Source organism: Lolium rigidum, chromosome 7 (genome assembly GCF_022539505.1).
Source record: "Lolium rigidum isolate FL_2022 chromosome 7, APGP_CSIRO_Lrig_0.1, whole genome shotgun sequence".
NCBI lineage: Eukaryota > Viridiplantae > Streptophyta > Magnoliopsida > Poales > Poaceae > Lolium > Lolium rigidum.
The window spans coordinates 350,336,989-350,353,131 of NC_061514.1; the positions used below are offsets into that span (position 1 = coordinate 350,336,989).

General features: G+C 41.4%; 1 protein-coding gene across 1 annotated transcript; it reads right to left on the reverse strand.

Moving 5' to 3' along the window:
* Window positions 1-219: 219 nt before the first annotated feature.
* LOC124673611 lies at window positions 220-14,464 on the reverse strand. The gene is made up of 3 exons (XM_047209659.1): window positions 14,188-14,464; window positions 2,740-3,202; window positions 220-541 (listed from the first exon to the last, which is right to left on the reverse strand). Exons 1-3 carry the CDS (start codon window positions 14,462-14,464, stop codon window positions 427-429), a joined length of 855 nt encoding a protein of 284 aa, XP_047065615.1. The 3' UTR covers window positions 220-426.
* Between the last annotated feature and the right edge of the window lie 1,679 nt (window positions 14,465-16,143).

Below are 16,143 nucleotides of genomic sequence, written 5' to 3' on the forward strand. Positions count from 1 at the left end.
ATTATGCGGTTTTCGCGGTCGCCGCTGGCCGCAGCGCTGCTCGCAACTCTGCTTGTTGCTATACGCCTACGCCACACGCTGCTCCACTTCTGCTTCACGCGTTGGCTCCTGAGAGCAAAGGCATGGAGACAATGGTACGTACGGTCGTGGTAGTTGGCAGCACCGTCGCCGACTCGCCGCCGCCACCAGATCATGGATCGTTCGGCCAAAACAATATACTGAACATATACAATACAGCAGCAAGAACATGGATCGTCCGGCTGAAACAATATATTCGACAGATAAAATACAGGCCTTAGACGAATTGAGGCAAAAACAACTGTTTGTGAACTCTTTATTTGCTCAAAGACAGAAGAACATTGCCAAACATGATAAACAACGTCCAACTTCCTCTTATCATGTAGCTCTATCGCTGACTTGTTTCTCCTATCTTGTAGCTCTTTCATCCTTATTACAGCCACCTCCAACTTCTTGTTGTTCTCTTGCTTTTGCATGCATCCTCTCCTCTTGCTTATTCCTCCTCACCTCTTTCTCTCTCATTCTGCAGTCAAATAGCTGTAATCAAAATTCAGTAGAATACAAATAAATAGCGCAAAGAAAGGAGCTACATACAGATAAACATTAGTTCAGAACTCAAGTAGTCTTAGTTCTGTACAAGAGACTAGACTGAAGTCACTACTGATAAACATACATATTAGCTCAGTAACTGACTGCAAGTACTCAAAGACGCTGCCTCTATTTGATTGATTCTGAGACAGGGATAACAACTCTCAAAAGTTGGTATGAAGGAAGCAACATAATAATAAGAACAAATATTACAGGACACTAGAATCTGGGCTCTGAGTTGATTGTGTATTTGGTTGCTTTCAAGAAAGGAAAAAACGAGTTTCAAAGCTGCCTGATATGAAGGTTGCAGCATAATACTAAGAAATCACTTGCAAACCAGCAGTAATCATACTAGTTAAGGAAGAGACATGAACACTGCAACTGTTAAGGAATATGGATATCATCTAGAAATGGCTAAAACTAAACCAGAAGGTACAAGAGAACATTTAGCAAGAACACTTAAAGGCAAGCTGAAGCCAAACTATAGTATGTGGATATGTGATTGAAGCAGATTACAGTTTTATGTTTTTCTGATAGAAATATCGTTTCAGATATAAGTCAGGATGTAAATGGCTCAACCGCTGGACACAAATGGAGTGCCGCTTCGGCCTCATAAGATATTAGCCGTATTTGTGGCAGCCATTTCCATTTCTGGCGGCTTTGCGAGGTGCATGAGAAACGCCAAAATTTGCCAGGGTTCATTCAGCTCTGCTTTCAAGAAGCTCTAGAGTTGCTTGCCAACTGTTTATGGAGCTTGTTTTGTTTTCTAGATTATGTGTACTGGATTCTATCTGCTGGTTGAGTACTACAGTAAACACTTCAGCTAGACAGGACATGTTTGATAATTTAGATCAAATAAAGATAAACTGAGCAGCAGAGTACAGATCAACTACACCTTCTATCTCTGAATGAAAACATGGCAAAAACAGCAGCATACAAAGTAAAATATGCATCTAATTAGCATGCAAACCTACAAAACGGAAGTTTTAGTATGCAAACACAGACTATGAAAGACATTACAGTACAGAGCTTTTGTGAATAAAATCCAGCGTCGTACCTCCTCATAGATCATACCACCTCACAGATCATCATCATGGACAATATGAGCAAGTGACTGAACATGTTTTAACCACCACCGCTCGTGAAGATTACACCAACTTCGTCTGAAGCTAAACAAAATTTGGATCCCTGCATTTGTTGTATTCATGAACAACCTAATTCCCACTTTCAAAGGTTGGCACCAACTATCAGCTAGATTCAGATAGTGTCAGGACGTGGCTGTGCTGATGCGAGTGATCGAAGCGAAGGTTCTGAAGACTAATTAGGGAAATCAAGAAAGTTGCCTACGTATTTAGTACTATTATGTCCCTTTAAATCTGCAGGTTCTGCTAAGCTAGCATTATTTGGGTAATCTTAATGACAGAAGAACACTAGCTGTTCCGCGCAGAAGATTAATAATATGGTGTACAGAAAGACAACATTGAACAACATTTTCCAAGAAGTACGAACCGAATTCCATCCACGCAGAGAGCACTGGTTCGAGTTCACAGTGTCACTCAAGACTTCAATGCAGAGTTTCTTAGATATAAAAACAAGGCATAATGCCTTTTCTCTAAAACACTTAAATGCAGAACACCAAAAGTTCCTTTCTACCAGATGATTCTGAAATGGTTACACAACTAGAGTAGTCTAAAACACCATGCTCCAGAAGCTTATCAGTCCATATAAAGAAACGTCATGTTGGACATTCATCTTACCCATTTTGCAAAGTATCGTTGTTAACATGGTGTATATTAAAAGAGATGGGACGAGCTGGGTACTGAGCTAGCACTCTTCCAACAATCAGTGACCAATTATAGAGAAAATCTATCAATACCTACATGCTACAGCACTGAATCTGGTTCATTAGATGCATCATAGAATATATTTGGTCAGTGTAGAATCGTTGTATACGCATACACTGACTACTACAACATAGAAATTCGAGCAGCTCGTGAATCTGCATCAAATCAGCGACATGGAACATGGAAAAAACGCAATTCCCAATCAAACCTCGAAAATCCTTCTTACTAGGCTAGAGCTTTCCAAGAGGAGGGGAGGGGAACCAGAGAGTGAAGAGGAGAGATTCCTCACCGTCGAGCACGGACTTGCTCCCGCCGCTGTGCGGCCCTGCTGGTGCTGGAGCGGCCACGGTCGCAGTGGAGGAGACGGGGAAGGTAGTCTCCGCCAGATCCATCTGCTGCGGAGGAGGAGGAGGACCTAGGACATGTCGACGCAGAGGAGGTTGTCGGGGGCGGCGCGGAGGAGACGCAGAGGAGGTGGTCGGGGCGGCGCGAAGGATACGCTGAGGAGGAGGCGGCGAGTGACGGCGCAGAGGAGGAGGGCGACGAGCCGAGACTCGGGATAGCGAAGGGATAGGGAATTTTCTCTTTTCCTTCGAGGGAAACAAAAAACGCGGTCAGCCGCTGGAAATCGTGGACTTCACGGATCTGTCCACGTATGCCACTTAAAATTCGTGAAAATCCACTTATGCCATTTAGACTAAAATTCGCGGGCGGCGTATGTGGGCACGCGGAGTGCCGCTGACATTTACATCCTGAGTGTCGGTGGTGGTGGAGAAATCCGGCGGAGCTTCGCTTAAGCGTGCGGGATGTGGTGGAGGAGAGAGACCGCTAGGGTTTGGGGAGAGAGGGGGGTTGGGCGCCGGCCCTCTAAGGGAGTGCGGCCAAGGCTGAGGCTTGAAGTGGTCGGCCCTCTCCTATGCCCCTCATTATATAGGTGGAAGCACCAAGAGTTCTAGTCCAAGTCTTCGAATAAGACCCCAACACTAAAACCTCCCATATGTGGGAAACCTACTCAAGGAGGAGTCCTACCAAGGTGGGACTCCCACCTTCCTTGAGTGGGTTGGCCGGCCACCCTAGGGAGTCCACCTTGGACTCCTCCCCTTTAGGGTTGGCTGGTCATGCAAGGTGGAGTCCCTCCGGGACTCTACTTTTCATGGTGATTTCTTCGGACTTTTCTAGAACCTTCTAGAACCCGCCATAAATGCACTGGATCATTTCCAAACTTGGAATATGACTTCCTATATATGAATCTTATTCTCCGGACCATTCCGAACTCCTCGTGATGTCCGGGATCTCATCCGGGACTCCGAACAAATATTCGAACTCCATTCCATATTCAAGTTCTACCATTTCAACATCCAACTTTAAGTGTGTCACCCTACGGTTCGTGAACTATGCGGACATGGTTGAGTACTCACTCCGACCAATAACCAATAGCAGGATCCGGAGATCCATAATGGCTCCCACATATTCAACGATGACTTTAGTGATCGAATGAACCATTCACATACGATACCAATTCCCTTTGTCACGCGATATTTTACTTGTCCGAGGTTTGATCTTCGGTATCACTCTATACCTTGTTCATCCTCGTCTCCCGACAAGTACTCTTTACTCGTACCGTGGTATGTGGTCTCTTATGAACTTATTCATATGCTTGCAAGACATTAGACGACATTCCACCGAGAGGGCCCGAGTATATCTATCCGTCATCGGGATGGACAAATCCCACTGTTGATCCATATGCCTCAACTCATACTTTCCGGATACTTAATCCCACCTTTATAACCACCCATTTACGCGAGTGGCGTTTGATGTAATCAAAGTACCTTTCCGGTATAAGTGATTTACATGATCTCATGGTCATAAGGACTAGGTAACTATGTATCGAAAGCTTATAGCAAATAACTTAATGACGAGATCTTATGCTATGCTTAATTGGGTGTGTCCATTACATCATTCATACAATGATATAACCTTGTTATTAATAACATCCAATGTTCATGATTATGAAACTAATCATCCATTAATCAACAAGCTAGTTAAGAGGCATACTAGGGACTCTTTGTTTGTCTACATATCACACATGTACTAATGTTTCGGTTAATACAATTATAGCATGATATATAAATATTTATCATAAACATAAAGATATAAATAATAACCACTTTATTATTGCCTCTAGGGCATATCTCCTTCGATCTCCCACTTGCACTAGAGTCAATAATCTAGTTTACATTTGTAAAGATATAACACCTTGGCCTTATGGTGCTTTATCATGTATTGCTCACGGGAGAGGTTTTTAGTCAACGGATCGACACGCTCGAAACGTATGTATTTTGTAATTCATTTGCGTCTCAACGCATCACTCATTTCCAAATGAGTCGGCATTAAATATGTTTGATCTTCCGGTGGAACCTTAATTCCGTATGTCGAAATATGTCACTAATATTGTCACACACAATATAGCTTCAAAGTTCCGACTCCGTCGGAGCTGCACCAAGTTCTCAAAGAACCTCTTGACTTAACATCCTTTGTCATTGTCAAAATAATGACATACTCTGCCTTCTTTTGTAGAATCCGTCACAATATTTAGAACTCTTCTAAATCTAGCATAGACAACTTCTAGCTCATTGTGCTACCTTTTAAACAACACTTAGTATAATTTGAGATTGAAATTATATTTTATATGTGACAAAACCAATATCGGTGTAACACCTTACAACGATTTGTTTGTCATTTCTTCATACAAAAATATATATATATATATCCTTAGTTCTTCTAAAGTACTCAAGGATATTCTTACTGTCGTCCAATGATCATCATATGAATCATTCTGGTATATGCTCATAACACTTTATAGCACATGATATATGATTGTGTACATATTATTCGTGATCTATAATCACTCATGTGTTTTTACTCATTGAGTGTCGGATACACTCAAGTCTTGTTAAACCTTCACATGACAAGAACATTTTCTTAATATTTCTATATTGAACTACTTCAATATCCATCATATGTACTTTGACTTAAACTTATTTATGTGTTTCAATCTATCTTCATAGATCTTGACACTAAATTTGTTTCGATCCATATCCTTTCATTGAAGTTAATTCTCAATGAAACCTTTTTAATCAAGTATATAATTACATCATTTATAACCAACTATATGTCACCTACATAAAGTATTATAAATGTGTCTTAAGCGCTCCCACTTAATTTCTTGCAAATGCAAGCCTCTTCATCGTCTCTGATGAAATCAAAAACTCTTTGACTATTTCATCTGGTGAAGATTCCAACTCTGCAATACTTACTTCATCCAATTGAAGTTCGTATACCTATCTAGTATTGCACGGACCAGCAAAACACTTGGTTGTATCTTGTATACACCTTTAATACATACTTCTGATAAGTAATGTATTTTGCCATCCTACTAGCATATCTTATAAAAAAAATATGTAGTGATTACTAGAATAATCCACATAGACTATAAGCATTGCTACGGAAGATCTAATCTTATCGTAGTCAAATCTTTGAACTTTGTCGTAAACAATTTTTCAACAAGTCGAGCTTCTTCAAAGATATTTCATCTAAGTCTATAGATCCATTTACTTTCAAAAAGTATTCATCTATTATGGATTTCATGGTGCATGGCCATTTTAACGAAGTCAGGGCCCATCATAACTTCTTTGCTTGTAGTTCGTTTATCATTGTTCAAAATCAATCCTTTGTCCACAAATCATTTATTTGATCACAAAGTAAACCATACCTACAAGGTTCAATATGTACTTCGATCTCCATGGCTAAAACACTTTGTAGTCATAGGAGCCATGATCGTCGTGGCCGCTTCGGAACCAATTCCGATGCTGCGCTACTACGATCATTATGCTCAGGTTCATAAACCTTATCAAGTTCTATTGTTCTCCCACTCAAAAACTTCGCTAGAAACAATTTCTTGGAAATAAGAAACATTGACAAACACTTTTGTCTTTGTCTCCATTGTGGGAAGAATTCCCAATCAATTCTCTGGGATAACCAACAAAGACATTCATCCGATTTTGGTTGTAAACTTATTTACTTACTATGCATACCAAAATTTAAGAAAAAGACTATTAGGGTTTATACCCATGTCATAACTCATATGATGTCATTTCAACGGATCATGATGATGCTCTATTCAGTGTAAAGCGGTAGTCTCTAAAGCATAATTCACAAAAATATAATGGCATTAATATTTTATCTCATCATTGACCCAACTAGGTTTGGATACATCTCTCGGATACTTCATCATCACTATGATACTCCAAGAAATGTGAGTTGTAGAACAATTTCATAACTCTTTTAGATGTTCGCTAAAACTAGTAGTTCAAATATTTCCACTATGATCCAATCATAGATATTTGACTTTTCTATTACGATGATTTCTACTTCATGCTGAAATTTATTTGAATCCATTCAAATGTTTCAAACTTCTTCCTTATCGAATATATCCACATATATATACTCAATTCATTGTTTGAAGTTTTCATGAAGTATAAGAATCTTCCGCACACAACTATGCCCAGTGATCCATATACATCATCATGTATGTTTCCACTAAGTTAGTTGCCCGTTCAAAACTTGGCCTATGAATGGTATTTTAGTCATTCTCTTTTAGAAAAGATTTGCAAGCGCCAAACGATTCAAAAAATCAAATGACTCCAAAAATCCATTTGCATGGAGTTTCTTCATGCGTTCCTTTCCAACATGACCTAAATGGCGGTTCCACAAATAAGTGGAATTCAAATCATTTGCCTTATAGCATTTTAGCGTCAGTGTTATGTATGTGTGTTTCACCATTAAGATTTATAATAACTTATCCATCGTACATGGAGTAATGTCATAATTTAAACAACTCATTGTTTTCATTTGACCAGAGCAAAATAACAATTATTAAGTTCTTTATTATAAATTCTAAGGGTTAGATAGAATGCCAACGATGAACATAATAACACTTTATTTTTGTTCCGAGCGTGCATTCCTATCATATTCCTTGTCAGTCACTTAGGCCATTGTATTCTTGTATTGCGTTGTTTTGTATGACACTTCATACCAACCAATGTAGTACTAATACCCAAGAATTTCTTAGTGTGACTTAACTAGGAATACAACTATAACATGTATATCATTTATATACACCTGAGCTAGACTTTCTAGTCTTTTCTTTTCTTTTTGCCAAAATATCTTTTGCTGTTTCTCTTTTAGCTTTCCTCATTATTCAGAAAAACACTTCAACATCAATAACTTCTAGGTTTGTTGGTCTAATACCAATAACCTTGAGGTTCTTATTTTGAAGTTAATCATCATATGACAAGTGTTCCGGATTTCACTATTAGTAACTTTGTAATACGATGAACAATTTCACTCATAATTTTATCCATTAATTCATGACAACTTTCTGAGACCATGTCTGTACATGCTAGGCTCATAAAGTTTAAACCTTGGTATTTGCATGTGCAAATCTAGCTTGCACCCGTTGTATGCACACGTAGAATCTATCACACCCGATCATCACGTGATGCTTCGAAATGACGAGTCTTAGCAACGGTGCATATTAAGGATGGTCACTTCATGGATATGCGAATATCGTTAGTGCCCCAATAGTTGGAGGATTGTGACGCCTTGCGTCTTCAACCTTCGTACATTCCCATAAAACTTATGAGTTCATGTAGTCTCACCAAATTATATTCTGTCATCTTGTAATAAGGTCTTAGATATCACATATATCTCATACCTTGATTATTTCTGAAAACTAAATTTTCAGCTCCTTACTTTTCAAACAGATTTGAACTTCAAGTTTCACGGAGACAAGATAACTTTAGGTACTAATTGAAACCATAGCTCTTTGAATCAACAATGTGAGGTTTACTAAAAGTTTGCAATAGGACTTAATCAATTCTTGATTCTTTAACAATACGGTACCAATCCGTAAAGTTTCTTGTCAGATTTTAACAGTATTTCTATTTCAATTACAAGACTAGCGCATGGTAAAAAACGGATGCCAATACTACAATATTAATTCAAAATACTACTCAGACTATGTTTATGATAATTAGTTCATGTTTTAATCTAATTACTAATGAACTCCCACTTAATACAACATCCCCCATAGTTGTTAAGTGGTACACGATCCAAATCCACTACACCAAAACCGATCATCACGTGAGATGATGTAGCTTCAATAGTGAACATCAAAATGTTGATCATATCATCCATATGACTCGTGTTCAACCTTTCGGTTTCCGTTGTCCCGAGGCCATGTCTGTACATGCTAGGCTCGTCAAGCAAACCCAAGTATTCCGCGTGTGCAACATGGCTTACACCCGTTGTATGTGAACGTTGAGTCTATCACATCCGATCATCACGAGATGCTTCGAAACGACGAACTGTACAACGGTGCATACTTAGGGGAGAACACTTTATTATCTTGATATTAATGTGAGGGATCATCTTATAATGCTACCGTCGCGATCTAAGCAAAATAAGATGCATAAAAGGATTAACATCACATGCAGTTCATATGTGATATGATATGGCCCTTTTGTCTTTGCGCCTTCGATCTTCATCTCTAAAGCACGGACATGATCTCCATCATCAACGGGCATGATCTCCATCATCGTCGGCGTAGCGTCAAGGTTCATGGCGCCGTCTTCATGGTTGTTCACCTCATGTAGCAACTATTACAACTACTTTGAAATACTACTCAACATGAAATTTAAAGACAACCATAAGGCTCCTGCCGGTTGCCACAATACAATAATGATCATCTCATACATATTCATCATCACATCATGGCCATATCACATCACCAAACCCCGCAAAAACAAGTTAGACGTCTCTAATTTGGTTTGCATATTTTACGTGGTTTAGGGTTTTCGAGTAAGATCTAATCTACCTACGAACATGAACCACAACGGTGATACTAGTGTTGTCAATAGAAGAGTAAATTGAATCTTCACTATAGTAGGAGAGACGAGACACCCGCAAAGCCTCTTATGCAATACAAGTTGCATGTCGAACGAGGAGCAAGTCTCATGAACGTGGTCATGTAAAGTTAGCCCGAGCCGCTTCATCCCACTATGCCACAAAGATGCAAAGTACTCAAACTAAAGATAACAAGAGCATCAACGCCCACAAAACCATTGTGTTCTACTCGTGCAACCATCTATGCATAGACACGGCTCTGATACCACTCGTAGGATAACGTTGCATAGAAAACAAAAAATTTCCTACCGCGAACACGCAATCCAAGCCAAGATGCAATCTAGAAGACGGTAGCAACGAGCGGGTATCGAGTCTCACCCTTGAAGAGATTCCAAAGCCTACAAGATGAGGCTCTTGTTGCTGCGGTAGACGTTCACTTGCCGCTTGCAAAAGCGCGTAGAAGATCTTGATCACGATCGGTTCCGGCGCCACGAACGGGCAGCACCTCCGTACTCGGTCACACGTTCGGTTGTTGATGAAGACGACGTCCACCTCCCCGTTCCAGCGGGCAGCGGAAGTAGTAGCTCCTCTTGAATCCGACAGCACGACGGCGTGGTGTCGGTGGTGGTGGAGAAATCAGGCGGAGCTTCGCTTAAGCGTGCGGGATGTGGTGGAGGAGAGAGACCGCTAGGGTTTGGGGAGAGAGGGGGTTGGGCGCCGGCCCTCTAAGGGGTGCGGCCAAGGCTGAGGCTTGAAGTGGTCAGCCCCCTCTCCTATGCCCCTCATTATATAGGTGGAAGCACCAAGAGTTCTAGTCCAAGTCTTCGAATAAGACCCCAACACTAAAACCTCCCATATGTGGGAAACCTACTCAAGGAGGGAGTCCTACCCAAGGTGGGACTCCCACCTTTCCTTGAGGTGGGTTGGCCGGCCACCCTAGGGGAGTCCACCTTGGACTCCTCCCCTTTAGGGTTGGCTGGTCATGCAAGGTGGAGTCCCTCCGGGACTCTACTTTTCATGGTGATTTCTTCCGGACTTTTCTAGAACCTTCTAGAACCTGCCATAAATGCACCGGATCATTTCCAAACTTGGAATATGACTTCCTATATATGAATCTTATTCTCCGGACCATTCCGGAACTCCTCGTGATGTCCGGGATCTCATCCGGGACTCCGAACAAATATTCGAACTCCATTTCATATTCAAGTTCTACCATTTCAACATCCAACTTTAAGTGTGTCACCCTACGGTTCGTGAACTATGCGGACATGGTTGAGTACTCACTCGACCAATAACCAATAGCGGGATCCGGGAGATCCATAATGGCTCCCACATATTCAACGATGACTTTAGTGATCGAATGAACCATTCACATACGATACCAATTCCCTTTGTCACGCGATATTTTACTTGTCCGAGGTTTGATCTTCGGTATCACTCTATACCTTGTTCATCCTCGTCTCTTGACAAGTACTCTTTACTTGTACCGTGGTATGTGGTCTCTTATGAACTTATTCATATGCTTGCAAGACATTAGACGACATTCCACCGAGAGGGCCCAGAGTATATCTATCCGTCATCGGGATGGACAAATCCCACTGTTGATCCATATGCCTCAACTCATACTTTCCAGATACTTAATCCCACATTTATAACCACCCGTTTACGCAGTGGCGTTTGATGTAATCAAAGTACCTTTCCGGTATAAGTGATTTACATGATCTCATGGTCATAAGGACTAGGTAACTATGTATCGAAAGCTTATAGCAAATAACTTAATGACGAGATCTTATGCTATGCTTAATTGGGTGTGTCCATTACATCATTCATACAATGATATAACCTTGTTATTAATAACATCCAATGTTCATGATTATGAAACTAATCATCCATTAATCAACAAGTTAGTTAAGAGGCATACTAGGGACTCTTTGTTTGTCTACATATCACACATGTACTAATGTTTCGGTTAATACAATTATAGCATGATATATAAACATTTATCATAAACATAAAGATATAAATAATAACCACTTTATTATTGCCTCTAGGGCATATCTCCTTCAAAAATAGCCTTAAAAACTATCGTGGTGAAGAATATGTACTTATGTGTCTTATTTCTTAATAAGTTGCTTGTTGAGCGGTAACCATGTTTCTGGGGACGCCATCAACTTTTACCTTCGTTGAATATCATGTGAGTTGCTATGCATGTTCATCTTGTCTGAAGTAAGGGCGATTTTCATGATCAAATGGTTCGAGTATGCATATTGTTAGAAAAGAACATTGGGCCGCTAACTAAAGCCATGAATCATGGTGGAAGTTTCAGTTTGGACAATTAATCCTCAATCTCTTATGAGAATATTATCTGTTGTTAAATGCTTATGCATTAAAGAGGAGTCCATTATCTGTTGTCTATGTTGTCCCGGTATGGATGTTTAAGTTGAGAGTAATCAAAAGCGATAAATCCAATGCGAACTTTCTCCTTAGACCTTTGTACAGGCGGCATAGAGGTACCCCTTTGTGACACTTGGTTGAAACATATGCTATGCAATGATAATCCATGTTAATCCAAGCTAATTAGGACAAGGTGCGAGCACTATTGGTATACTATGCATGAGGCTTGCAACTTATAGGATATCTTATGCATAATACATATGATTTATTACTACCGTTGACAAAATTGTTTCTATGTTTTCAAAATGAAAAGCTCTAGCACAAAAATAGTAATCCATGCTTCCCTCTGCGAAGGGCCTATCTTCTACTTTATTGTTGAGTCAGTTTACCTATTCTTTCTATCTTAGAAGCAAACACTTGTGTCAATTGTGTGCATTGATTCTTACATGTTTACCTATTGCACTTGTTATATTACTTTGTGTTGACAATTATCCATGAGATATATACGTTGAAGTTGAAAGCAACTGCTGAAACTTATATCTTTCTTTGTGTTGTTTCAAAGCTTTCTACTAAGAATTTATTGCTTTATGAGTAACTCTTATGCAAGTCTTATTGATGCTTATCTTGAAAGTTATATTCATGAAAAGTCTTTGCTATATGATTCATTTGTTTACTCATTATCTTCACCATTGCTTCGAATCGCTGCATTCATCTCATATGCTTTACAATAGTATTGTTCAAGATTATGATAGCATGTCACTTCAGAAATTATCTTTGTTATCGTTTACCTACTCAAGGGCGAGTAGGAACTAAGCTTGGGGATGCTTGATACGTCCCAAACGTATCTATAATTTCTTATGTTCCATGCTACTTTTATGATGATACTCACATGTTTTATACACATTATATGTCATTATTATGCATTTTCCGGAACTAACCTATTGACGAGATGCCGAAGGGCCGGTTCCTGTTTTCTGCTGTTTTTGGTTTCAGAAATCCTAGTAAGGAAATATTCTCAGAATCGGACGAAATCAACGCCCAGCATCTTATAATTCCACGAAGCTTCCAGAACACCCGAGAGGGACCAGAGGAGAGCCACATGGGGCCCACACATGGGGCTGGCGCGGCCCAGGGGGGGCGCCCCCCTGTTGTGTGGCGGCTCCGTACCCCCTCCGACTCCGCCTCTTCTCCTATATAAAGCTCCCTGACCTAAATCTTCGATACGGAAAAGCCACGGTACGAGAAACCTTCCAGAGCCGCCGCCATCGCGAAGCCAAGATCTGGGGGACAAAAGTCTCTGTTCCGGCACGCCGCCGGACGGGGAAGTGCCCCGGAAGGCATCTCCATCGACACCACCGCCATCTTCATCACCGCTCGTTGTCTCCCATGAGGAGGGAGTAGTTCTCCCCTGAGGCTAAGGGTTGTACCGGTAGCTATGTGGTTAATCTCTCTCCCATGTACTTCAATACAATGATCTCATGAGCTGCCTTACATGATTGAGATTCATATGAGCTTTGTATCACTCGTTCATCTATGTGCTACTCTAGTGATGTTATTAAAGTACTCTATTCCTCCTCCATGATGTAATGGTGACAAGTGTGTGCATCATGTAGTACTTGGCGTAGTTTATGATTGTGATCTCTTGTAGATTATGAAGTTAACTATTACTATGATAGTATTGATGTGATCTATTCCTCCTTTCATAGTCTCGTCGGTGACGGTGTGCATGCTATGTTAGTACTTGGTATAATTGCGTTGGTCTATCATGCACTCTAAGGTTATTTAAATATGAACATTGAATGTTGTGGAGCTTGTTAACTCCGGCATTGAGGTGCTCTTGTAGCCCTACACAATTAATGGTGTTCATCATCCAACAAGAGAGTGTAGAGTGGTTTTATTATGTGATCAATGTTGAGAGTGTCCACTAGTGAAAGTATGATCCCTAGGCCTTGCTTCCGAATAGAAAAGGCACTCACACTCCTCCCACGCCAGCAAGCTATTTTCTGGCACCGCTTGTTTACTGTTTTACTGCATCTTTACTTCCTGCAATATTACCACCATCTATACCACCTGTGTTTTACTATCTCTTCGCCGAACTAGTGCACCTATACATCTGACAAAGTGTATTAGGTGTGTTGGGGACACAAGAGACTTCTTGTATCGTGACTGCAGGGTTGCTTGAGAGGGATATCTTTGACCTCTACCTCCCTGAGTTCGATAAACCTTGGATGATTCACTTAAGGGAAACTTGCTGCTGTTCTACAAACCTCTGCTCTTGGAGGCCCAACACTGTCTACAGGAATAGAAGCGTGAGTAGACATCACCATGCCATGCATTGCACCATGCCATATCTAGCCCCTCTCCTCCCTAGCCTTGCCAACCATGTCCCTCTGCTCCCCCTTGCTCCCCTGAAACCGCTGGTACCCGCCCTTGGTCGAGGAGAGCACGACATGGCCCAGACCAGACCGTGCCCATGCCGCCCAGTGTCGCCAGAGCGTGCATGGCCACGTCGACGCGTGCCCGGCAGAGCGCGCCAAGACGCCGTTCCGCTCCACTGACCTAGCCCTCGCCTTGATCCTTGCGCCTGCCATGAGCATCGCCACAGTACCAGGAGCACGCCAGACACCCTCGCTTCCCCGACCGTAGCCCGCCATCGCCGGAGAAGGAAACAAAACCCGCCCCGGACGCGGACGCGCAGACCATCAACGGCTACCGACCGCGTTAGGCACCGCCCAGCTGCGCCATTACCACCAGGAGGACCACCTGGACATGCTGAACAGCGCCACGCCCTCGCCTAGCTCGCTAGCGCTTTGTAGCGCCCGAGCCATGGTCGACCCCATCCACCGAGCCGTAGACCTCGACGCCGCTATAAATAGAGGCCTCCCGCGCCTCAAATCTTTACAGCACTCACCTCCCCTCTCCTCTCTGACTCGCCTCGTCCACTCGCCGCTCCACATTATCCACCATAGCCGGTCAATTTCATCACCGGAGTCCGTGAACCGCCGCAGAAGCTCACCGGAGATTGACGCCATCCTCGGAGACGCCGCTGGTACCAGACGAACCGCCGTCGACTCCTCGTTCGTCTGCGACCCTCCTCGATCCTCGCCGGAGCTCCGGTAAGCCGCCGGACCCCAACCCTCGCCGTGACCCGTAACCCCTCTCGTCGGAGACGACGGTGCACCAGCACCGTCCGATCCACCTCTAATCGTGCGTGCCACGTTGAGAGATACCGATTCGTGTTTTAAGAGGGACTGACGAGTAGGCCCCACCTTGTCAGGCGGCCCGCGTGCAACGTGCGCATAGCTGGGCTGGCCCAACTCGTTTCTCCTCTTCTGGCCCATTCTTTTTCCCGCATTGGCCCAAAAATTCAATTATGAATATTCCAATTTAATTCAAATTGCTTACTGGTTTCATATTCAAATTTGAACAGAATCAAATCTACCTGGCCAAATTTAATAAATTTTATATATTTGGAAAGCTTAGAAAATTATCTAAACAACTACATTGGTTTCAACCCTTGACTCATTGTAGAATTAATGTGATAAAAATAACAAGGCAGAGCCTTTTCAAACTTCAAACATTTATTAAAAATCAACCCTAAGCGATTTTGAGTTGATTCCAACTCTCATAAATCACATTTTACATACTCTACTTAGATATGTAAAAATATCACATAGTTGTTTGTATGATCATAGTCTAGATTAAATAATGGCTATATGGCTATTTCTAGTCCATTTAAATTGGCAAAACTATTTATTAAAATCATATGAGAGGCATTTCCCTCATTTAAATCTTGTCTCAAGTAACTCAACATGAGGTAGTGACCATGGTCTATTTAATCTCATATTGAATTATTGGATGACATTAAATCACTACTATGTTAGTATTAAATTGCGTGAGGTGTATCACCTTATTTAAATCATTTTCCCAAATGATGATTATGAAGTGTTGACCTTGGTCAACATAGGTTCATATATTATTATTTGAGGAAATTAAATCTTAACAATATTCAATGAGAGGAAATTATTTCTCCAAGAATTAAATAGAAACCCTAATCAATATTGGTAATGAGAGGAAATTATTTTTCTTAAAAAGAAAACAAAGTCAACCAACATGTTAGGAGTATTGTGATGCTAGCATAGCTTGTGTGAACCATTTGTGTGTTTAGTCTAGCTCCTAAGAATTGTTTGGTGATTGTATACTTCGTATCCATTTTAGACGCTAGTACCGAGGAGTACCAGGAGGAGGAGGTCTACTTCCAGGAAGAAGAAGAACACTTTGATCAGTACACCAACTAAAGCAAGCTAATATTCTTGCAAAGTGCAAAGCTCTA